General features: G+C 36.3%; 1 protein-coding gene across 1 annotated transcript; it reads left to right on the forward strand.

The window, feature by feature from the left end:
* The first annotated feature begins 205 nt into the window (after positions 1 to 205).
* On the forward strand, positions 206 to 5,065 carry LOC142979055 (uncharacterized). The gene is made up of 4 exons (XM_076123814.1): positions 206 to 755; positions 1,746 to 1,919; positions 2,145 to 3,920; positions 4,338 to 5,065. Exons 1-4 carry the CDS (start codon positions 206 to 208, stop codon positions 5,063 to 5,065), a joined length of 3,228 nt encoding a protein of 1,075 aa, XP_075979929.1.
* The last annotated feature ends 22,273 nt before the right edge of the window (positions 5,066 to 27,338 follow it).

The raw sequence follows: 27,338 nt of genomic DNA on the forward strand, positions 1-27,338 counted from the left end.
AGTGAGATCGTTCTTTTATTTCATTCTTTAAAGCAGTAAGATGGAAAGCCTGTATTTGTCTCAAACAGAGATTGCAGAGAGCATTAAGAAGCTCCTTATTAATTTTAAAAAGGATAGCGTAGAGCGTAAGTCTATTGATTATTGTAAGCGTAAAATAGAGACATTAGAAAAGTACTGGCTAGAATTCAATAACAACCATGAAAAAATGATTCCTTATGAAATGACGAATCATATTTACTTCGTCAATTCTGAATACGAAAGTACTAAGCAGCTTTACTTGACATTAAAACGACTTTTAAGCGAGCGACTAGAAGAACTTAGTCAACGAAGTCAAGACTATGAGCAAGGAGAACAACTGAGCAGATCGAAACGTCAGACCACGCAGGAGCCACCAGCAGCAGCAACCGCTACTCGCGTGTCAAGGGGATCATCCAGCAAACTCGACGATATGCTCCACAAGCAAGCCGTCAATTTCAAAGCATTTCTTAGAGCCATCGAGAATATTGAGTTGGAGTCACTCACCGACAAATGGGAATTTGAAGATGCTCTTCAAATCTTACAAAATCGTTGGAATGCGATCGACAGCCTTCACTGGGAAATTGTTGGCGAATCAGAAGAAAACGAAGCATATGAAACCCATTTCACGAAGCATGAACGAACTTTTATTAGTATGAAAAAATCTATCAACTCCAAAATGTGGGCTACAACGCATCATGCTAAATCTACACCCAAAATGGACATCCCTGTGTTTACGGGTAATTATCATCAGTGGGTCTCATTCAAGGATTTATTCAATGAGGCGATACATAAGAACACAGCACTATCGAACGCCCAAAAGATGCAGTTCTTAAAAAGCAAAGTAAAAGGCGAAGCAGAACGATTGATTCAACACCTGCCCATAAGTTCTGACAACTACATTGTCTGTTGGGAAATATTAAATCATCGATTCGATAATAAAAAGCTTATCTTCACATCGCACGTCAATGTATTTCTTAATTTGCCTAATATTCAGCAGCAATCATTTTCATCAATTAAAAAACTACATGACGTGTCCCAAGAGAGTCTTCACGCCATTAAAAACTTAGGCGTAGACATAAGTACCTGGGACCCTCTGTTAGTACATCTTCTATCGCAAAAGTTGGATAGTGAATCGTATTCGGAATATATCGAGTCGTTGAAAAACTCACGGGAACTACCTTTACTGCAGGATTTCTTCAATTTCTTAGAAAATAAATTTACCAGCCTTGAAACCGCCCGTCGACGACAAGATGTAACCCCTAAATCTCAACCACCATCTAATATGCAAGGTAGTCCCTCGACGTCATTTTCTAATAATAGAAAATTTCCTTATAATAAATCAAATGATACCTATTGGAAACCTCATAAACCGATTGCGAAATCATTGCACGTGTCAGCTAACAAATGCGCACATTGTTTCGAAGAACACAGTTTGCTTCATTGCGAAAAATTTCTTGCAATGCCAATTGAAGCGAAACTTAAAACGGTAAATAATTTAAAATATTGTATTAATTGCATTTACGATCACAATGGAAATAAATGCCATTCAGCAAAAAGATGCCACAAATGTTCGGGTAATCATCATACCATATTACACGAATGTTTTACGCAACAAAAACCGACATCCGGTGTAAAAAAGCAAATATGGAACAAATCCACTGAAAATAAACAACAAAATACAGGAAACGTACTTGCATCTCAACATGATTGTAACGAAATCCTCCTAGCGACAGCGTTAGTACGAGTTACATCCGCTGACAGCACGCAGATTGTACTACGCGCCCTTATCGACCAAGGCTCGCAAATATCGTTGATAACGGAGAGAGCAGCCCAACAATTAGGATTGAAACGGGAACAATTTAGCGGAGTAGTGTTTGGCATCGGGGAAAAAGACAGCGACTGTAAGGGCAAGGCCAATATTATTTGTCAATCGATGTACACAAACTATCAATTTAATACCGATGTTTTAATAATGAAAAATCTTATAAAAAACTTACCTAATAAGTCTTTTAATAAGCCTTCGTGGTCGCATTTAGAGCATATTAACTTAGCCGATCCGGAATTCTTTACGAGCCGTCCGGTAGATTTATTACTCGGTGCAGACGTTTACGCCCTTATCATGTTAGATGGCACGATAAGAGGCTCAAATACAGCATCACCTTTAGCTCAGCAAACCCAGCTTGGATGGATCCTTTGCGGTGGTATACAAACTTTCCAATGTAACGTCATCATCAACAACTTAGCCGATATTCAACAGTTCTGGCAGATTGAAGACATCCAGGAGCAAAAGGAGATGTCCACTGAAGATCAACTGAGTGTTGAATATTATACGTCAACGACTAAACGTTTGGAAAGCGGTCACTATGAGGTTCGAATGCCCATGAAAGAAGGTTTCAGCAGTAAACTAGGATCGTCCAAGGAAATAGCCATAGCACAATTTCGTAACGTAGAAAAGAAATTCAGCAACCACCAAAATTTAGCACAGCAGTACAAGGAATTTATGAGCGAGTACGAACATTTAGGCCATATGGTACAATCTACTTCGAATATTATAACTACAGAATGCTTTCTACCTCATCATTCGGTTCAACGAGCGGACTCTACTACTACCAAGCTTCGTGTGGTATTTAACGCGTCCAACAGGACCTCCTCTGGCTATAGTCTGAACGACCTTATGCACAAAGGTCCAAATTTGCAAAAAGATCTCCAAGAACTTTTGCTCAAATGGAGAATATACCGATATGCGTACACAGCAGATATCGAAAAAATGTACCGCCAAATCTATGTCGCGAAAGAAGATCAAAAGCTTCAACAAATCATTTGGCGGGAACAATCGAACAAACCACTTAAATCATATCAATTAACAACAGTTACATACGGCACCAAATCGGCTCCGTTCTTAGCTATGATGTCACTTCGACAGTTAGCGTCGGATGAAGAACAAAGATTTCCTCAAGCAGCTAAATCTTTAAGAGAAGATTTTTACATGGATGACTATGTTTCTGGTTCCCATAGTATTGAACAAGGAAAGAGCCAAATAGCAGAAATAATTTCGTGTCTCAGCAGCGGTGGATTTTCTTTGAGGAAGTGGTCATCAAATGACAAAAGTATCTTAGAAAATGTAAACTTATCTCAGCAATACAGCAGCACATCCTTCATTTTTAAAACTGAAAATACTGCCAAAACGTTAGGCTTGAGATGGGATTCTATTAAAGATGAGTTCAATTTCCAATATACTGTATCGGAAGAACATACTATTAAACTGACAAAAAGAGCCTTACTTTCTGAAATATCAAGACTATTCGACCCTTTGGGTTGGCTAGCCCCCCTAACTTTAACTTTAAAATTATTGTTTAGAAATGTATGGCAAGATCCAAAGATTCAATGGAGCGACGAAGTTTCAGCGGACATTAAAAATGAATGGAAAAAATTAACTGAAGATTTGAGTTTGATAAACGAAATCAGCATCCCAAGATGGTTGAAGAGCGAAGAAGGCGATGTCATCCAATTCCACGGATTCTGCGATGCATCTCTCAAAGCATATGCATGTGTCATATACGCCCGAATTGTGAGAAGAAATACCGCGACAGTAGTACTAGTTGCGGCAAAGTCAAGGTTGGCCCCCAATAACAAATCAGTATCATTGCCCAGATTGGAGCTGTGCGCAGCAGAATTATTATCAAAACTGTTATCAAAGGTCACTGCGAGTATAGGAAGCAGCGCTCATTACAATAGCTACGCTTGGAGTGACTCAACCGTCGCCCTTAGTTGGATACAAGGCAACCCGGACAGGTGGAAGCCCTTTGTGTCTAATAGAGTAAAGAAAATCACAAGCATATTAGCACCAAAAGTTTGGTTTCATGTTCCTACCAAGGAAAATCCAGCAGATGCAGCGAGCAGAGGTTTATCTATGTCCCAGCTAAAAGCAAATAATTTGTGGTGGAAAGGACCAACTTGGTTATCGTCTCCTGACTTTGAACCTAAGCAAGAGCAGCGAAAGTATACAACCGATGAAGAAATCCGAAAACAAGCCTTAAATATTCAAAAGTATGATCATAAAACAAACATCATAAACGATTTATTAAATAAACACAGTTCTTTCATAAGAATCAATCGAATTGTAGCTTGGTTATTACGTGCACGTGCACCGGCATGTAAACAAAGGCCGTCATACCTCACGTTACATGAGATGCGGCAAGCAAAATATATTATAATCAAACACGTACAACGTATGGAATTCGAATCAGAAATAGATAATTTATTAAACCACAAGAAAATTAGTTCAAATAGTAAAATATTAAATCTAAATCCATTTTTAGACGAGAACGGCATATTAAGAGTCGGAGGCCGTCTCAAAAATGCCAACATTAGCGCGGATATGAAATACCCGATAATCATCCCATACAGCAGCAATTTAACTGAACTCTTAATACAGCAAGCGCACGAACTTACCTTCCATGGTGGTTCACGACTTACACTATCAATCTTAAGACAGAATTATTGGATAATTAAAGGAAATCGAGCAACCAAAAAACAGCTTAGAAACTGCGTTACCTGCAAGAAACAAGAACCTAGTAAACAACAACAAATAATGGGACATTTACCCGATTTTCGATCTAATCCTGCGCCGCCCTTTTATCACACCGGAGTAGATTTCACCGGCTTTATTCGAGTGAAATCCAACAAAGGTCGAGGTGTTAAAACCACGAAAGGATATATTTCCTTATTTGTGTGCATGGTTACGAAGGCGGTCCATATAGAAGTAGTCTCGGATCTTAGCAGCTTATCTTTCATATCAGCTTTACGTCGCATGGCAGCAAGAAGAGGTACCCCGAAACACATATATTCGGATAATGGGACGAATTTTGTGGGTGCTAATAAAATATTGCAAGAAGATCAGCAACAGCTAGAGCAACTCTTTAATGACACATTTCATAAAGAAATAGTTGAAATGAATATACATACAATGGCATTGGAACTGTCCTTCTTGGCCAAGCGCTGGAGGGATATGGGAACGGTCTATCCGAAGCTTAAAGCAGCATCTTAAAAGAGTTATCGGTGAGCAAGCTCTAACATTATAGGAATATAGTACGTTATTAGCTCAAATCGAATCAAGCCTGAATTCGCGACCCTTGTGTGCAATATCTGAGGACATCGATGATATAGATTTTCTCACTCCAGCGCATTTTTTGACAACTCGTGCTGGTCTTACAGTTATAGAAACAGCACAAGATGCTAGGACAAGATGGTACATGGTGAATAAAATGTTTCAAGACTTATGGAAGCGGTGGAAGGCGGAATATCTTACCCAACTATCGGTGCGGAGCAAATGGTTAAAAGCACAAGAAAATATCCAAGTAGGCGATCTGGTAACTATTCATGACGACAACATGCCCGCCGGTAAATGGCCAGTCGGTAGGGTGGTCGAAGTCCATCCTGGAAACGATGGCGTCGTTAGGGTGGTAACCCTGAAGACCAAAAGTGGTTACATAAAACGTCCAGTTATAAAATTATCTATCTTACCTATAGCAGAGAAAGAATCATCAATTAAAAAGCATGATGTCCAAAATAGCGAGGAGAAAAAGCAGCAAAAGGCCAACACAAATAGCCGCAGAAGTTGTACTACTTTATTTAGTTTAGCTTTGTCAATTATGATATTCTTCATGAATCTCGTAACCGTTACAGAAGCATCGTACAAATTAACACCTTTAAATAGCAGTCAGTCTCTCTATTTTGATCCTCTAGGAAAAATGCATTTAATACGTGACGAGTGGAAAATCATCACGTATTATGACATGACGCCTTTTTGGCAGGGGTCTGACGCGGTGTCAAAATCTCTGAAATATCTGAAACAAACATGCGATAGAATAAACGTACAGAATCATTGCGATATAATCATTATACAAATACAGCACGAATACAATGAACTACAACACTATAATCAGCTGTTGTTAACTCAGCACTTTGGACGATCGAGAACTCGACGCGGACTTATAAACGCCGTAGGTGCCATATCTAATTCATTGTTTGGTATACTCGATCAGGACTTCGCAGAAAAATATAAGCGTGACATTGACCTTGTACGTAGTAACATGAACGTTATCACACACATGTATAGAAATCAGACTTCCATCATAGAGGTGCAGTACAATATAGTAAAAAGAATAGAGGAGACAATCCAGAAACAACATAAGTTAATAAACAGGCATCTGAATTATCTAGACAACGCTACAAACACATTACGAAAGGAGATGGATGCAATATCAATTCAACAAGACTTTACAGTAGCAGCTGTAGCGACAATCAACATGATTCAGAACTTAAAGCGAATGCAAGATGCGTTTTTAGATACACTCACCGAAATCTATCATGGCCAGGTCAACTTACATATCTTATCACCGAACCAACTTCGAGCCGAGCTACAAATAGTTTCAAGTCAACTCTCGAGAGAATTAGCATTGCCAGTCGATAACATTCAGCTTGACCTGTATAAGATATACAGGTTACTGAAAATTAAAGCCAGGATGACTGAGGATTATTTTATATTTGAAATCAGCCTACCTCTAATTAGTAGAGACACATTCCAATTATATAATTTGATTTCAATACCAAAGCAAATTAATCGGAGCATGATTTATACAAATCCAATTGCAGAATATGTAGCGATCAATCTCAAAAGAGATGCATATCTGTTAGCTAGCATCAACGAACTTCAGAGCTGTGAATATCAAGAAGAAATATACTTCTGTCACTTGAAAAGACCTATCATGAGCTTAAGTCTAGACGAAAGATTCTGTCAAAAGTCAGACTTGTCAACCTGCAAGATAAACAAGTCCAGCTGCATAAATAAGTGGATTTTATTGCATGACTTTTCTACCTATTTATACTTCTGCTGTGATACATACTCTTTGAAAGTTATATGCGACGATGAATTGCAATCGCACCATGTCAGCAAGGCCGGGTTGATTCAGCTTACTAAACAATGTATGATAAAAGGTCGTGACGTAACGTTATACTCTCATCAGCAATTAGAACATACGATTCAGCTTAAGCCAAATGTACTTGATCCGAAACTAGCACCCATCAATCGAATAATCAATAACTCTACGCTATCCATCCAAAATTTTGACGATTTCGATACTGAGAATTCGCATATCAATGAATCTCTAAAACATCTCGGTGATCAAATACAATCTCTGAAAGGATTAGCGCAGCAGACGGAAAGTCTAAGTGTACATGATGTTCATCAATACACCATTTCATACGGGCTATTAGCAGCAGCAGTCGCGGCGGTTTTCTGGTTCCTGTGGAGAAGGTGCAGGCGCACTGGCACTGCACCCCCAGCAGCACACACGGAGAGCGTGCCCGCGAGTGTAAGTGTGTGTCTTAATCAGGCAGACCAAGGTTTAAGTGTAAGTGCGCGTGGTTCGACCCATACCGATCAAGTGTTTAGTGTAAGTGATAGTGCGCGAGATTCAATCCGCCACGTTCAGGAACCTAGTGTGCGGGAAAATAACTTTTCAAAAAAGTGGTCTAGTTTACGCCTAAAGAGTCGCGATACATCAACATCGCCAATCGCGAAAAGACAAGCTGTATTTTCAATTTCTGACTCAGCCGTCTGAGTTCAGACTTGTAACTAGTTAGTAAAACAAAAATATTGTATCAATTTTCATCGTGTAAACCATTGATCATCGTATAGCATTGTCCTAACAAACATTAGCATAATTCATAACATCGTAACTTCCGCACACGTTTGTATCCGTTCATTTAATCATCTCATCTTCTCCTCTCGGGAGCATGTTCGATGCAATATTTGCAACCGAACACGTTTTGCTGATCCAGCAACTAAATACGATACATTATGTACGCGGCGACTTCAGTGCATATTCAGACACCAAACCGCGTGCATTTGTACTCGTCATTATTAGCAAAGCATCTATCGTTCATTAGCATTTATCCATATCTTAGCATAGTAACAAACAGTGTTTTAGCAATAAACGCTTTAACTGTTCTCCCAGTGTTTAATTTAGCATCAACTAGCAGCTTAAATAGCGTCCCCAACAATAATAATACTAATAACTTCATTCTGTAGTCCAAAATTAGGTGATGTAAGAGGCGGTAGTCTGATTTTATTTAAAGGTTAGATTTTAAAATTACATTTAAATCACGGATCGCGGTTTCGAGTTATAATCTATGATAATTCGTTATAATCATACTAATTTTAGCTGCTTTATAGGTATTCTTATAATACCTAAATACAAAAGTAAGTTTATCTTTCTGTCTGTTACCTAATTATTTTCAGTCAAAATGTTGAATCGATTTATTTATTACGGGGTGATAAAGATAGGGATTTTATATCTCGAAGTCGCTTAGTAAAAAGGCTTTTAATCAATATAGGTAACTGAATGTCAAACGAGTCCTTGTTATTTCACTAATTACTACATACGCACAATTTGTTGCTAAAACTAATCTAGATTAGAAAGGAAGAATATAAGTTTGTGGGTCATCCTGTTCAAATTATATCTTAACGAACGAAAACCAAGCTGAAAAAGGTTCTACTAACAGTATGTAAGCAAGGCATAAACATAGGTACAATTTTTTAGGTCACAAAGTTTAAACACCGTTGCGACATTTAGTTTTCTAAGTTGCAATAAAGCAACAAAGTCATACCTCTGTCATTACATATTGTCATGTAATTATATGTTTGTTTGTCCCTCTTGTTCACTCGTCCTAGTTACGTTGACAAGACTTTTATGAGTTTCACGGAATGACATACAGCTGATATTCTACTGTTTTACTAACGGTTTGTTTAATATTAACCGACTTCGAGAAAGAGGTTCGATACTCTTCTGTAGTCTTTGTAACATGTAGATTAACTATTGAAACAACTTACCACTGAACAATAGATGGCATTATTTTCTTTAAAAACTATTGGATTGAAGACAGATTATCTTTCAAAGAAACCAACGGTTATCCCAAAAGTCTATAATAGCCACTCTGTACTAAAAAACTAGGTACCTCTATATTCTTAGCGCCACAAAACAGGTCTAATTTACATTCACAATACAAAATTTTGACTCACGAAAGTTCACGAAATCACTTTGCATAAAATGGTGTGTGTCAAAAGTTGATAGACCATTCTCCGGGAGCATTGTGTTTGAAATTGAATTAGAATGTCTATTTCCATTGTTATGCTACCGAATAAAATAGAACTTATTGCTACTGATGGTAAAAGCAATTCTGTTGCAATTTTATTTGAAGTAGTGTCAAAGAAGCGGATGTGCATGTGTTGATTGGCATAGACGTCATTACGTCTGTCTTTTTCGCTTTTAGAACTAAAGTGCAAGACCAATTTAGATGACTCTCACCGCCGTAATAAAGCTTAGAAGGACATAAAGCTACAATCTTTATAAAAACAATCTTCAGAAACTGTGGTTTAAAACAATTAGGATCAAAACAAGTAGTTTAGTTCTGCGTTTTCCTATCTTTGGTGCGCTATGCAATATTTATGAACACGTCTCGTATGTAAACTGTACGTTGCCAAGCATAGCAATTTTGTATGCATTCTCATCTTCACTTTTCTACCGGAAAGCATGGTAAGTAGTAAGTGTAGTAAGTATTACTTTTCTTTGAAATAATAACAATCGCTTGGTCCTAAATATCTTTCATAAAAAAGACATTTACTGTCGCAACCCATTCCACAACCAACCCACATCAATGACATATACAATTTTTTTCATAGTCTACGTAGAACTCCTAATAATAATCTGACAATCATACAGAAATATACAAGGCTTACACGAAATCACGACTTGTAACCGAGAGATTGTCGTTCAATATTCAAGAAATCTCGAACTACTTATATTCTTTGTAACTTGGCGTTTTCCACTTAGCTTTCCGTATTCAATCTATCCAGTTATTTAATACAATAACAATAGCTCATCAAATTCCATGCCTCGGCAACCCACGCGTCCCTCCGGTCATTTAAGCCATGGCCGCTTCGTCGCCCTGTAACTCGTGTAATAACCGTTTACGCATGCGCCTGGGGCGAGGCGCACGCGCATTGATTGATGCCTTTATAATTATGGCGCGGTTTTGCGCTCTTTGCACTTTGCGCGGGAAAATATCATTTGCGCTTTACAGGGAGATGAAGACGCTTCGAGGTATGTTGGGACAAAATTTAGAAATGATATGTGTAGGTGTTTTGTTTGATTAAATGATTTGGTAGCTGGCTGGATCTTTGTTTTCGCTATTAATGGAAATTGTTATAGAAAAGCTAGGTACGGCTGCGAAGGATTTTTAAAGAAAGGTTTTCTAGATTTTTTTTAAAGAGGCAGCAGAGCTATTCGATTGCCATATACTGGGAAGGTTATCAAACACTGGGTTTTCATCAAGAATATTATTTATTTTCAGCATACTACATCATACATCTTAATTTGGAAAAATATAACAATACTTCTTAACCGAGGAATAGAACCTTAAAACGTCATCGTTGTCATCGTCATCATGAGCTTTGACCACAGACGAAGCTTTTAAAAGTATAGTAATAAAATACATTCTAATAGATTCTATTAGTGATTTGGTACGTTTCCATAGGAGATGTAGCAATAATATCGTAAGATGTTAGCGCCGTGGTATGTCCATTGTATTCTTATGTCAACACGAGATATGATCTTGTGCCGACATATTGCACAAGTCTACTTGTTACTTGAGAGGAACAAGTGTAGGAATATTAATGTAACATCGTAGGTACTTTAGATAACTACATATTCTGGTTTTTACTGTAATAAAGTTCTAAACTTTTGTGTTCTATTCTAAAACAAAAGGTACAAGTCAAACCAATAATGGTCTATGTGAAGTGGTGCTATAGACAGTTTTATGCTGCGAAAAAGTCGCAGGTTCGATTCGCAAATAGTAATGTATTATTGTAAATGTTTTGTCCGAAAAAACCTTGGAAGTATGATATAATTTGTTTGCATTTTTCTCAAACTTAAGAAAAGACCCCAAGATTGAACCCTTAGACTAAATAGGTAGTAGCTTAGCATTACCTTAAATCACACTGAGTACGTTATCATCAAAAATTACGTTTAAAACATTATTATGTCAACCAGCTCTGATTATTATCACTAAGCAGTACCTTATCATATCAACAAGTTAAGCATGTCACTAAGTACCTAGTAGTACCTAATATCCAATCGATGTCACCACAAAATCAAGCAGTCTCTTCAAAAAACCTCTACATTTTACCCATAGCCAGTTGCGCTCACCGGACGGTAAACGATCTGTGGGTTAAGCAACCATTGGCGCGGTCATTCCATAGATGGGTGACCGCATAGTGGTATTTGAACTGGGCGTCTCCGTGCTTCGGAGAGCACGTTAAAAGTCGGTCCCGGTTGTTGTCTACAAAGATAACAGTCGTTAAGCAACGTCAAACGACTCTCGGGCGGCTTGAACAACTTTGACACTAGGTTTACCACTAACCATACGACTAACAAACAACAAACAACAAACAACAAACCTATAACTGGCCAAAATGCTGATTTATTGAAACTTTCGTAGCAATTCAAAGAACACCCCGTCACGGCGTCACCGCGTCTAAGTCGTGACATTTTGTGTGCTACTGCCAAATGTCAAAGCAATTTCGTATCGATCACACTCAACACCGGGCCTTGAAAACAATTGTTATGGGTTTTAAGTGTTTGACGTTAGATATGGCGTTTTTATGTTAAGGACACGGAATTTAATCTTAACCTCTTGGCGCCTATTTGAAATGAAGTTCTTTATAAACACCCACTGACCTTTGTCACTGTCCTTTAGGATTGACTGTAGTATAGCCCAGAACTAGGTTCTGACTGCTATTTCGTCTGCGCGAAAAGGTTTCTTAGGAATAAAACATATTCTTTGTTCTAATACAGGTTAAAATCGCTATAAAAATGCGTGAAATAGTTTTGACACGATCAAGAATCAGATATTATGATCTATGATTTGAGCTATAGCCAAACCATTGCGCACGAAGTGGGTTCGAATCTTGTGTATGTGCACTTAATAACGAGTTTAAGGAAGCATAGTAGAAAGTATGTATAGACCATAGAAAATAGTTAACAAATTGATGTTTACATAAAGTGAAACCAGAATATTATTCAATCCTTATTAACTCTATCATCTATACTAATATTATAAAGCTGAAGAGTTTGTTTGTTTGTTTGAACGCGCTAATCTCAGAAACTACTGGTCCGATTTGAAAAATTCTTTCAGTGTTAGATAGCCCATTTATCGAGAAAGGCTATAGGCTATATATCATCACGCTACGACCAATAGGAGCAGAGTCTGAGTAAAAAATGTTACAAAAACGAGGAAAATTTTGATGCATTCTCTCTTATGTGACGCAAGCGAAGTTGCGTGGGTCAGCTAGTTATACATAATCGTAGCTCTGTGATGGACGGCACAATATGTTATCTAAATGCATCAAAATTACTTCCAATCATCAATATAAGTCTAACACTCAATTGGTTTAACACAATTTTTTACGTCATTTGTATACTACATAATCTAACACAGGAAATTACCGAAAAGTACAAAACGAGATTGCCTAATCCCTTTGTTCGTAAAAAAACAATTTATGTACATCAAATATTACGTTTTGTAATAAAACAACAATGCACTCAATGACAAAACACTCTCCACTCTTGCCAACACACCAAAATCTACCTTAACTCACAAATATAGAATACAATTTAGACTGTCGTAAAAAGAAAGCAAAGAAAACTGTCCCCATTTGTCGCAACGGTAGGCGTGGTGATCCACTAAAAACCGAAATCGGACCATCTTACTGTCACAGACTAACACAACCTTATTTTCAAGACGTTAAAGATCAAAATTCTTTAATTCACCTGCAGGAAGGCTTTGCTAAGTACAAGAGGCTACGGTCATAGCAATTTGGGTGTTAGCTATTACAGTTCTCGTATGTCATTATATAGCTCAGAGTGCGTGAATATAGAATGGTTACGCAATATAATAGCGTCTCTCTTTGTTCTTTTGTCAGGCTGTGTCATTGACGAGATGGGTCATGGTGAAATCTTTAATTAAGTTGTCTGGGGATTGTTGTTAAGGCTTTTCGGCTTTGTTAGATTGTGGCGGGTTTAATAGCTACTTTACTTTATGTATTTGGTTTATGTTCATGTGAATATAATCTGCGTATGTAGGTATACCTATGTATTTCAGAGATTCAATTCAATACATGGTTCTAAAGATATAAATAGCAATCTTTAGAAAGTATTCATGTATTTTTACGAAATTGAACAATTACCTATTACAAGGTACTTAATGAATTCTGAAAATAGATTAACTTCTTCTTTTTTTTATGCCACCTTATCCTTTACTCAGCAGTTTAGCCTACGATGCTAGCAAGCATTCCATTTTCTATCGATTGGGTAAGTAGAGGTAGATGATGCAAAATGTTAAACCTTCGCATTGTCTTTATTAATCGTTTATGTACGTATTTAATTCAAATTAATAGGAACCTACAAATCCAACTGTTTGACATTTTATCTCACAATTAAAAAACCACAAACCAAAAAAGCTCTTACATAACGAAACAAAAAAGCGTGTGGTACTGACCCGAGTCACACAAGTGGTAATGATAGGAATTATAATAATTGTGCGAGCGGGCGCGGGGGGCGTGGTCAAATGACAATCACGCGCCGCGACCTAATGAACGGGTGCGCGCGCGCCGCACAGGTGCTGTCTAGTGGTGGGATATATCGATAAATAAGCATTAGAAATTTACACGATTTTTCCATGGATACGTTTCAAAAGTTACACATACATTATGTAAAATGAAGCCTTTTTTCCCATATGGGTAAGCATAGACCAAAGAACAAAGTTACATATAATGAGAATTAAATAAATAATCAATTTAATCCATTACTATCCCGCTGCTAGGCAAAGGCCTATTATTGTATTTTTCTTAACATGCTATGGTACTAGGACAAAAGAAAGAAATCTTAGCTGAAGTTGACACTCTTATAAATGTAATGATGATATTGAAATATTTTTCTGTTTTACAGGGTCGGCCAATGCACCCTTTGTTGGCTTACCGTCTACTACCGAGTACTTGAAGACAGTTTGGATTATATGCCAATACAAAAAACAACTAAACCTGTCTCTGTACGTATTAGATGTAAATCAATAATTTAACAAACAAACAAGAATTTCTATCGATAAAATAACATCGATAGAGTCACATCACTACACTTCTAATACTCGTGTAGTGTCGCTACGTGTCGAGTCACGCGTTCATTATACGTGAGCGTTGTTATCCCGGCATCGCTGGCCACATCTGCCACCTTCTATGTCACTACAATACATTATGTATTCATTTGTGTAGCTTTTACACATAGAATAAGTCTTTCTTCCCATTGCTTCGTTTGTGACGCTTTCTTTTATAAATGCAGTATGTCATTTGGAGATCAAATATGAGGCATTATTTATTTAGTAAGCTTGGTGTCGTTAGTAAACACATGTCATAAAGGAGATACTAAATATATACATAAAGGGGTTTTTTCCTACTACTATGTGGAGTGCTGTCGGGAATTTTTTAAAGAAAAGTTGGCCGATCGCGTACCTAGTTCGAATTTTTTAAAACTTAACATTAGTGCAATTTGTTTGTATAATTGATGCACAAATGCTTAATGCAAAAATCGTACCCCTAATGTCATTCTATTTTCATGGTCATAATATGTATTTTCAATCGATATTTGCGGATATCATTCTAGTACCAGATATTGATCAACTTCGCCTCCTATAAGTACCTGAGTAGTTGTAGACCAAAAATAGAAACGAAAGTAACACAACCATTGTGGTTTACGTAAGGTAAACATGAATCAATTTACATTATGGCAAAACAAGCCTCTATTTTCCTATCCTAATCTAAATCACACCTAAACCCCGCCATCTAAAATTGACAAACCTACAAACAAACGGGCTCATCTAAAACAATCTAACATTCAAGATGACTACAAGATTACATTGTTCCCCATTGTTACAAAGTCGCAATTTCCTATCCGAAGGTGATATTACACCCATACAATGATGGGAAGCACAGTAAAAATGCGCTGACAATTATTCGGTGCAATTGCCCGAGGTGGGCTCACAATATACAAATTATAGACCGTATATGTATATCAGGTTATGAGGAAATGGAAAAAAGATAGAAAAAATAAATTACATAGGCGCTGTGTTTCCTTGATTGTGAGATAAGGAGAGACATATTAGTGTCGTTTTAAATTATAGTGTTGCGTTTGTATGTCCTTTGCTGGCGTACTGTTTGAAGCTAAAATTAAGGCTCATTTGGTGGTTTATTTTTGGCAATGTTTTTGAATTAGCCATTTCAAATCTGTCTGGCACGAATTGATTAAAATATACACTCATAAGAAAGCTTTGAGTGAGACAATTTGAAGTGCTTTCATCTCATTATTATGTTGAATAAGACACGAAATACGTACATGAAATGGTTTACTCGCAAAATATCTATTCACGACTTCTGAAATAAAAGGAACCGATTTGACTTCCTTTTCTGGTCGAAGTAACTAAAGTATGAAATCAACTACAATTTCGAAATATTTAAAATTAGTTACTTACAGACTAAATTTCAAACCATTCTCAAGAGGCTCTAAGAGCGTCGTAATACAAAATGGGAGCAATAAAAATATTAGCAAATGACAACATTGCGTGATTGTATTCCATAGCCAGTTGCGCTCACCGGTTGGTAAACGATCTGTGGGTTAAGCAATCCTCGGCGCGGTCATTCCATAGATGGGTGACCGCATAGTGGTATTTGAGATGGGCGTCTCCGTGCTTCGGAGGGCACGTAAAAAGTCGGTCCCGGCTGTTGTCTTCTAAGATAACAGTCGTTTAGCCACGTCAAAGGCCTCTCGGGCGGCTTGAACAACTTTGACACTAGGTTGACCACTAACCATACGACGAACGAACGATTGCATGAATGAATGTAAAAGATGATAGTGGAGCTTCGCTTAGCTTAATAATAATAAGTGTACTCTACTTTCTGATATAAAATTGCTTTGCAAATTGTCATCAGTTCAATTTCTAATTCAATCATTCTTTTAGTAAAGCAAAAGCAGATTACACCAACTTATAGAAAAAAACATTAGGTAGTTTGGTACATGTAGTTATTTTTTGTAATGTATGTTTTTGTTCCAAGTAGATCTGCTTCTTATCTCCTTGACTTCATAATTATTTCACCAACTACAAAAACTAGAAATATCTTTAACCGTCTCTTTTTCTACTCTTACGATTCAAAATTACACCGGGGTTGAAGGTTTCTAAAACGGTACCTGCAGACTCTCCCAAAGTCAATTAAAAATCATTCTCTAGGAGTCTTGTGACCAAGGGACGTTTCAAAAAACCTATTTCTGTCATTATAAAAATTGTCACTTAAAAACCAATACGGCAACCTAATTAGAGTGAACAAAACAATAATTCATGTTGGTCATAGTGGCAATTATCGGCGAAGATCGAAGCGGCAGTTACGACCAATAATTGGTAACAGCCAGTGTATAAACATAGTGTTGGAACCATAATCCTGGTTTATGAGCCTCTTAAAATAATCATTGTCATTCCTTAGAGTACAGTGACGTTCGTGTTGGTTATTGGCTGTCATTGGTAGTGTTGGACGAAATTACAAATGTTGGTTCCGGAGTGAAAAAAATATTGTAGGTAGGTACTGTTTTTTGGTAAAAACAGTACGTCTGTCACCAGGCTGTATCTCAGGAACCATGGTAGATAGACAATAGAAATTTTCACAGATGATGTATTATTTCTAGGCTTTTGTTTCTGGTAGATTTGGATGGAACAATATCAAAGTAAAATATAGTAAAGACTATGAAATATTTCTTTCAAGAGCGACACGATGAATGAGTGTAGTACTATCGACTACCGGCGAGTGAGTAGCTATCGAGACATGTATGAAATCCAATCAGCGCCACTGTCGTCATTCTGAGGAAATTTTATATTCAAATAATTTTATACGTCAAATTATAAATGTATTTAAAAAAGTGGTTTATGTTGCGATCCTCAGTGATTTACGATAGAAATACCTGTAACAAAAAGCTAACCATAGCCAGATAATTAAGTACTAGTTTATGTACTGCTAGGAAAGGTTGTAAATAGTTTATTACCTACTGCATCGAAGACACTTACGGCGGGCCACTCTTTAGATTTTTGTCCAGAATTTCTCGATAGTCGGTCGTCGATATTCGATAGTGCTAAAGAAATAAGCTACCTATTGCTGCGTTTTCCAGCTACTAAACGCGACTATGTACGGATGACAATATTCCGAACCAAAGGTGTGCTAAATTACCCATGCCTTCGTGAATAGCAGGTATAATAATTATTATTATTGAAAAAGATAATGAGCAGCTTTACTCGAAAATGTCATTTTATTTATTTCCTTCTTAAAAAAAACTCGCAAAATTAACTTCGTGAAAAGAAGCGTTATTATAGTATCGATGTACATGAACAAATAATTATTAAATAATAACGAAACAAAATTACTTGTAATACGTTGATAATGTTCACGTTCGTATAATTATGGCGTAATTACTTTGACATTTTGAAGACGTGCGCTGGTGGCTCCACCTGCGGTGCTTGTAAAACTGTTAATGGGCTTGTATGGAAGGATTTGCTGGAATTGGCTTTTGTAGCGAAATTGTACTGTTCGTCTACCGTTGATAGATGCTCTTGAGTATCGACGGGTTGACATTTAAAAATGTGTACAAGGAAATTAGTTCCTGCGGCACCCGCTTGAAGTATTTGTCAGTTTTTATACAAAATTGGTCTGTATTAAGCTGGTCGGTCTATGGACGGTGGAAGGTCTATAGTAGTAAAATATCGCACTACTGATTTGATTGGCTATTTCGTGTTCACTCATATGTTTTTGGTTTCTTCGTAACTTGTCAATGATTCGGAAAAGTTTATAAGTTATACCATTATTTTGTGGGGCTACTGCGGAACGAAGACATCATATATCAACTTCGGCAAGCGTAGCTTAACCTCAAAGATCGACCCGCGCGGCTGTTGTTAACTAATCGACAACCAAGAAATGTTTTATGAAAACCTTTCAGTGAATTAAGAAAATAATATGTTTGATATCTCAAGTAGTCTTATGGCCCATTATTATTTTCCACCATGTGGATAACTTACAGCAAGCTAAAAATTATCGCTACAAATAATTTATTTTAAGGTTTTATTATTATTTGAGGGAGTTTTTATTCCGGCTTATTTTGATTATAGTTAAGTAAACACCTACATAAGAAAAAAATATTTTTTTTATATTTTTTCTAAGTAGCAGACCTACAAACCTACAATATCCACTACTAATCTACCCCAATCAAGGCAGTAGGGATATAATTGAACGGTTCAGTCACTGAGCTAATGAACAGACAATGAAGGAGTGAAGTATCGCGCCAGGCACCGCACGACACTGCCTGTAGGCCGGCGATTAAACAACTTTGTCCTATCGTGTGGAGTGTAGCACTAGATTTGGATAGACAGAACATTTTTAAAAAGCATTTTTTACGCCTTTTCCGAAAGGTAAACGTCTTTAGTTTACCACTTAATATTAACGGAGTGCATCAGTATTTGCTGATCTGATTGCTGACAATAACTATAGAAGTTGTTAAATTCCAAAACGTTGTAAAAGACGAAAAATCTAATAATTTGACATTGCATACTTTAAATTTGTTTGGATAGTACAGGCTCTTCAGGAAACCTTACATTAGTTATTACTCCCGGTTTTTACTGCTTCGATTATTGTAATACAATAATTGTAGCAAATGATTTGTGAAGGTTTACTAACAACAATCTGTAAATCAATATCATATTGTAATCTGTGAGAAAATGGTTAATACTATTTGTTTTACTTTGTTTTTGCTTTGGTAATTATACATCTTCTGTTAAAAAATACGTATATATATACATTTTATCCAAAAATACGTCTCTATCTAAACATTAGTCGATCTGTGAGCACACTAAGAGTTCTGTCCCTGCAAGTTGGTTGGATTCAATTACAAAAGTTTGACGAGTTCGTCAGGTGTGCCGCGTCCTATCAACATAATCATAGTAATAAACCAATGAACTTCTATACGCGTTTATTGAGTGCTGTAAAATTGTGACCACTCTTGTGTAGGCCTCAATGAATTTGTTCGGGTTTTAGTTGACTTTTGATCCCTATCTTTACTTCAAGGAGAGTGTTGACTAGTGCAACTGCGTAAGTTACACTTTATACTAAGTTTTACTATGAAGTGGGTCTAAATGTGAAGATTTCCCGGGCTAAAAGTATGATCTTATGAGACTTTAGTTCTGGTTACTAATATCTACTATTTGTAAACTAAAATTCGCAAAAAAAAACACTGAATTTGAAGCTGTTTATATAAGCCCATACAAATTGTACTTCCAGTTATTTCCCTTAAGTTCACAGCTCTACCAACTGAGCTATGCCTTTCTCGTTCCATGCTAATAGGAAGTTGACGATTCCGCACAGTAAAAAATACGGTCAAAGGTTGTTAGTAATATTTTTATTCCAACTCTACTGTGACAATTTATTATACAAAAACCTATCTGAAAATCAAGGAACCCTCCCTTAAACAATGCACAATTACGAACAAAACGTTTCTTAAACACAATCCTTGCCAGAGCAAACAGCATAAATATCGAAAGTATTTAATTGGCAACCCTCTTGTTTTAAAACATGGCGTTTATTTCCCTCGGGCGGGAAAAGTCGTGGATTTCATAACTCAAATGTTTACCGTCGCGTCGGTAATTAGATAGAGACGTGATTTCGTACGGGAGCTTCGAATTAATATCAATGTTCTTTGTTTCAGAAAGTAGGGATGGGAAACGATATCGATGTCTTTCGGTGACGACAAAAATTGTTGGGTAAGCGGAGGTGTAATGACTTTGTATGACTGCGAAGCAAAATGCAGTGAAAGAAAATCACCTAAACCCAAAGCCCTATGCTTCAGGGTATGTCGGGATGATCGAAACTTATAAAAGTTTCAGTAAGTATATTTGTCTACTATCTTCAGAACGCTATCGGATTAAAACGATTTTTACAGTAATGTTATTTTTTACGCCTCTCCCTGATTGCTTACATCTCTCTGAATTTATCTGACGGATAGGATATCTGGAAGAATTCCATATTATTAATTATTATACTAATGTAAGCGTTTTTATATTACAGGTAACTTCATAGACAAGATTAACTAGAACAGACTACAGCAACTGTAGCAAAATATTTTCGCGTACAGTCAACAACAAAATCTATCGACATCGATACCGCTTCCATCCCTCGCTAAGAAAATGAAGACAAATGCTAGTCTACCCGAGGGGTTTGGGTTCGATCTCAGACGGGGCATGACAAACTGTCTATGACATACATAATTTTGTAACGGCTTCATTATTTAGTCATGAAACAAGGCGATAGGGGGCGCTACAATATTTTGTACTAATCAATGTCACTTAGTGCGACGGAGGTCTGTAACGGTTTGTAGACTAAATTGATTGGATGTTTGTTTATCATTTATTATTATCATTTTATAAACTTTATGAAGCGTTCAGTCAATTTGCTTTACGCACTCTGTGGAAATACGTGTCAATCTTTACAGGAAAAGGCGGCGTACAATTGGGTTAGCATCAAAAACTATGACTGCGTAGTAATCTTCTAACTAACGCTAGACAGTACTAAGCAAGTCACAAACACTATTACAAGAAATATAATAAGTAATAAAAATTGCCAGTTATTTTACACTCTTTGAATGGCTTTAATCATTTAAAACATACTGGCTTAAAACACCCTTTACAGTAATACAAAAGTTACAGTTACCCTCTAAAGCAAGTTTTCATTCATAGTTTTATTTTCATTCACTACTAAATCCCTGTCATTATAATAATATTAGAGGCACTTCAAACCACATTCACAAATTGTCTCATACTCTACTTTTTTCCTTCAACCCGATTTAATATCTAATAAAAACGTTTGAAACCGAAAATTTCAAATGTAAATTTAAACCTTGTCGCTTAAAATAATAGCCGTAAACGCGTTTGAAAATTCTTTTCAAATAGCTTAAATACTTAAAGACAGTAATTTGTTACCAAACATGAAAACAGTATAAAACGACCAGTTTAATAAACCCCTAAACTGTTCAAAATTGCTTTAAAGCAGGGATCAATCTGATTTGGTCACAGTAGCCATTAAATTATGAATTCTAGTGGATATGTCATAGCCGCAGGAAAGCCATTTCTTAGATTTTAATATTTAACAGGTCGTTAGGGTATTAAAATTCAAGGTAAAAGTTCTTTGAAAAATTAAAAAACTTCTTTTGAGAATTTTTGGTTTTTATAACAGTAAAGATGCAATAGCAAAATTAATTTTGAAATAAAATTACTAATAGTAGGAAAACTTACTTTTTATGTCATTGCCATCAATCTAAAATAATTTTGTTGGGAACTTTTCATAAGTTATTTTAATAGCGCAATATGTCAGCTGCCGTTTATAGAAAAAATCGAATACTTTTGTCGTTTCAACCAATCTAAAAACCATAATTAACGTCAGATGTATCTCTCAATAATATAATATAATATTTACCGTACTACGAACAAGGACTGAAAGAGGTTACAACAATAATCTAGTGCCAAATGATGTCACAATTCATTTAGCAAGTACCTACGGACCAATCCTTAATAGTGTGATTTATTTATATTGTACGTCTGGTTAACTTTCAGATGATAGACTAAACTAACAGTGTAGGCGCTGCCAAGTGTTGCTTCATTGTATTTGTTTAGTTTAGTTAGATAGTTCAATGTGTAATGTCTTTGTTTGAAAAATGTCTTCAGGTAAAAAAAATACATCCCTCTATAACCTAAAATTAATAGTATTTTTTGTTTGCATCTACTAAATTACGTCCTGTCAAATTGCTACTAGCCGGAACCCATAACTCTAAAACAAAAACAAAAACCCATTAAAACCATTATTTGTGAGAACTAGTACTAGAATAGACTTATACCATGTCATACAGGACCATCGGCGCTACGCATCTGGCCATATTGAAGAATATTATACAAAGACTATTCCACCTATAGCCATTTTTGCATTTTTTATGCTTTATGCATATTCATTCATTATGCACACGTAAAAAGCACAACGGAAGCCATTGTAACTCTCCCAAATATTCCAGTATTAAAAAAACTTGAAACGTTAATATCCGCGACCTAACACAACGCTACCTACAATACCCAGCTTCCAGTTATCGTCATAAACCGTTTGGGGACCAATCAACCAACATCAAAGGGGTGCAATAACCATTGGGCTCAATCGACACAGGACCAATTACAATGTTAAAAGCACTGCGCCGCGGGGCACATACGGCAACATGGGGCATATTGGGCACATTGGGCACCAAATTTGAATTTGAAATTTCGGGACCAATTTACCTTGAGGTGCAAGGCGACAGATACCGAAACGCAGTACTGGAAAGGAGTGATCAACATTTTGTAGTATATGCAAAATTGTGATATGAAAACTGAAGTTTGTAGAAGGATGCCTAGTATCTTGCATATATGATATTGAGCAAGTATGTATTCAACGAATTTTTGGAATATTTTTTTTTTCTAACTTTAATATAAAAGGCTCTGCTATAAGTCCTAGCAACGTTTTACATCGTACCAAGAAAGATGAAAACTAGAAGAATAAATTTTTCGTTCCAATCCTCAAAGAAAGCGAAATAATAATTAAAGATACAAAAACCTTACTTAAATCAGATCCTCGACCCCCGGTTTCTAAGCTACATTTAGCGGTAGCTACTCAATAGCCTTTATGCTCTTATAAAAATGACAGTTTGAATAGATGAACTACCGCTAAATGTGCCTCAGAAACCGGGCACGAATCACATTAACTTCCCACAATATCAACTTAAACCTGAAGATTTTATTTACTTCAGTGCTCATTTTACTCAGTAAAAAAACAAGTTTAGCATTGTTCTATTATTCTAGGGTTTACTAGTCGAGAGTCACAATATTAATACCGGGTCGCGTCGCGCATCTCCCGAGGGGTTTCTAAATCATCCGTCCCTGTCGCTCCCTTGCGCCCGGCGCTAACCCGATAGTACACTGTGGATGAGACCAAGGATATTTTGATATAGTTTCTCTGCGATAAATATATGAAATCTCATTATTAATTGAGGATTAAATTATATTCCCTGAAATACAGTTATCGGTTCAAAGATCCCTTAGTCATAGCTCTTTATAATCGCCACATACAATTAACTAAGAAGTCTGTAAAGAACTAATAATATAGGTACTCGTAATGGTACAAAATTTTGTTTTCACTTACTTTAGCACTTTAAATAAAATTTCTGTAAAAGTATTTAAGTTATTTTGAACGAATTTAAGGACATTTGCACAACAAATGTATGCCTCATGGATTGTTATATTGTTCAAGTGAGGAACTATCTGAAAAATAACAATATACCTATCATTAGTATTGTACACATACTGCAAAGTTACTATCTATTAATCTAAGATATTTAAATATACTTCTCCGATAGATATTTTACTTAACTACTAATCCCTAATAAGGTATATCCACACAATCCTAGCGAAGCCGCAGCGCCTCCGGTAACATTCGCTTTACGGTGTAATTTTTCTTATGTTATTTATTTATTTATTACGCCGTGAGTGATCTATATCACGTCATATCTTACACTCTTGTAAATGGGCCGGCATTTATTCAGCCGCAGTGTTTCGTGTGGCGAGGCTTTTACTTTACCGCTGATAGATTCGTAATTGTTTTGTGGTTGATATTTTTTTAAGATTTTAAGTACAACAAAGTGCCTCAGGTACCTACTTATTAGCATATACTCTTGGGTCTTTAACAGTTGTGTATAATATAGTAGCAACATAATGTGGCTCTATAAAAGGCTAGATAGTCTTATAATAATAGACACTCTTACCACGAGCGAAGAATAAGATTTGCTACATACATGTTTACATATTGTCAGGCCTGTTAAATCCGAAGGTTTACGCAAAAGTGTACCGTCTGGCGCCTACTAGGGTGGTGTGTAAACTTGGATGAATGAAACCATATTGCCATTTGCCGGGTCCGTTACCAAACTCCTGGCAACAATGAAAAATATTATTATTTAAATTAGCAAATTACAGTAGCGCTTTGCATGTCCCGGGAATGGAACCCGAGACCACGATCAGCAGTAGGATTAACCAACTATTACCATTAACCATTAATAATCTATTAATTCTTATAATAATCATTTAAACGGTTCCTCCCATCTTCCGCGGTCACCTGGTCAAAGGGGATCTCTAGTAACCAGATGTTTTCCATACATCTGCAACAATTCTACAAAAACAATAGTTCGTTATGGATATTTTTTGTATTCAGTGACTTACTGTTGCAACGGTGAAATGAATTATCTACTGCTCTCCGGTAAAGAGTACATCTGCCATAGTGAGGGGCGTTGTATCGATAAATTAATACAACTTTTGTTGAAGATAGTTACTAAAACTAGAATAATTGAATTTAAAATATAGACTTTTGTAGATGGGTAAGTAATGGCTGGAACCTAAGATATACACCATTTCCGACCTTACAACTTTATACATATATCAAAAATGGACGCTCCACTTCTACCGTCAAAACAAAGAATTTAATAAGGTACTTTTTATCAAAGAATCATTACAAACCTTAGGATATCTTTCCAGGCTAAAAAGTTGTCAGTTTATACAATAATTCTACTTTGTTTATTGATGTAAATCAATGCAGTAACTCTAGTTAACAAAGTACAACATAAAGTATGCAAAATAAGTGAAGTTTATCAAATAAAAAATAAATGATTCAGAAATCATTCACACAACATTATCGATACCCAATCAAAATGGACGCCCATCACTAATCATACCCAAAAAAGTTTTTTAGCCACAGTTTGTTAGTTCCAATATTTTTTTATCCTTGCCCCTTTCGGATTCATTTTGGACAATAAAGTGACCGCAGATGGAGAGGGCAGGTGCTCTGCCAATAATGATGGAATCGCACTTGGCTTATACAGGGTGAGAGATGAGTATAGGTTCTTTACATTGGTTCTATTTTTGGCTTGGGAATCGACACCTTTTTGTATTTTTATGTTATTGGCAATTTTAGGCTGACAACTAAGTCTAGAGATCCTTGGCATGCAAGATTTATCTGGATTAGAACCAATAGCAAGGCTTTAAAAAGAAATAGCTTGATTAAACAGGCCACCATCAGCTGGGCGTACAGGGCACTAAAGTGCTAAATTCTGAATTTTTGTGTACCTCCTCCGGTTACGAACCTTGTATAAGCTCTACAACTACAACTAACTTGTTGTACTGTACTTGCCTGTGTTGTCCAGAATAATTTTATTGTTGTAGTAATATCGAAATATTAAGTGTCTGTAAGTCCCTACTAATATAAGGCCAGTGTTGTAGACTCAATTGCTTAACTCTTTCTTATTCTAAGAGAAGATTGCTTGACCAGCAATGGGATTTCACATTTTAAGTGCGTTGCCACAATTTTCCTTATGCTCTTATTTATGCATCCTGTATATATATCGACATAAAACTTTATGCTCCGTCATTTTACGTTCAAACTGTGGAGCGTTTTAGATGTTTTACTAATTATTTTGGCAGATGTGTGTAAATACCAGTGTAGTTGGCTTATTTGTTCGATTAATTGATAAGATTGTCTTTATTATGGAATAAGTATCGCAGTTACGGTAGTTTTGTGTAAACAAAGGCTTTTTACTGCTACTGTAGCACATTTTGTACGCTTTTTTTTAAAGACAACTCCTGCTAAGACTTGCTCTTATGTCGTGGGCACTTATACAAACATACAAACAATGGACACAAAGTACAACCAGACACGAAACAATTATTTGTTCTGTGTCGGAATCGAACCCACGTCCTCCTGATGCAACTGGTAGCGGCGTGGTGACCTTAACCACTGCGCCATGAAGCATTATATGACTTTTCTTGTAAGGTAGGGGAAAGAGGAATTACATTAATTGCATTATCTATTTAAATTATGTTCTACAGTGTGAATGACTACAATAAGTATATTTTAACACGTAAAAAGGTCACATATATAATCAAGTTAAGGAATTAGTAACTTTCCATAAACAAAAATAACGAACTTTTTTTACTCACTAGTTATTTTATCGGTCAACGCAACGTGTTCAATTAAAACCGATCTTTAAGGTAATTCGAAACATTCTATTACCATTCATTATCAAATAACAAAACTATTCCCATAATAAAACAGTTTCCATTACACCTTAATCTAAATAAAAACACGTAATTAAATGCAAATAAGGACGCGCTGACAGCTTGTCGATATAATTCAATCGAGTTTATCGACTATCGACATTGCGTGTGGCGTTATCAAATTTATGTTTGTTCGTGTTTGTGCGTCTATCGGGAGGAGTAAGTCAATGTCGTGCTAATTGATCTGATGACGCAGTGATGGGACATTGGTATCGATATTTCGTGACAATGTTACGTGATTCGAGTGTCTGAGTTTTAGAATGTTTAGTCAACGTGCTAGTTTGTTATGTAAGAAATCTTTAATTAACAACAGTATTGAAGTGCATAGCTATCCCTATTCAAATTGTATACGCAGCTATCAAAACCACACTTTGCCAGCCAGGTGGACACAAAGCCTAACCCCTCTCCTTCCTTCCTTGAGTACCCAGCATTGTGGCGGTATTTTTTTATTAAAATCCAATAATAAGCTCTTAACAAGGAGGTTTTGAAGAAAAAGTTAAGTAGATTAAGATACTCCATAGACCGCAGGCATGTTTTATTTACCTTATATCAAAAAGATATTAAATAACAGAAGCAACAGTACCAGAAATTGCTTAAAAAATATGTTCACCGCATAATATACTAACTTGTACTCTACAAGAACCTGAGTAAATAAATGATACCGTTTAGCACTTAAATTGCGATCAAACTCATTAATCCCTATTATCAATAAGTCACACGATCAACTAAAGAGCTTTTAAATAATTATTACAATAACCCACTTTCGAAGTCGTGAACTTATTTATATTACGATATTAATTTGCAACACCCGATACTATTATCAAATGCGGTAAGGTGTGAGAATGTCGCCAGCTACTACAGAATACTACCTATTAAGAAAACTACAAAACAACATCATACCTTAACAACTAAAATATAAAGTTCAAATTTCAATAACAGAACGGCAAAACATAAATTGG

This window comes from Anticarsia gemmatalis, chromosome 15 (genome assembly GCF_050436995.1).
Source record: "Anticarsia gemmatalis isolate Benzon Research Colony breed Stoneville strain chromosome 15, ilAntGemm2 primary, whole genome shotgun sequence".
NCBI classification, from domain to species: Eukaryota; Metazoa; Arthropoda; class Insecta; order Lepidoptera; family Erebidae; genus Anticarsia; species Anticarsia gemmatalis.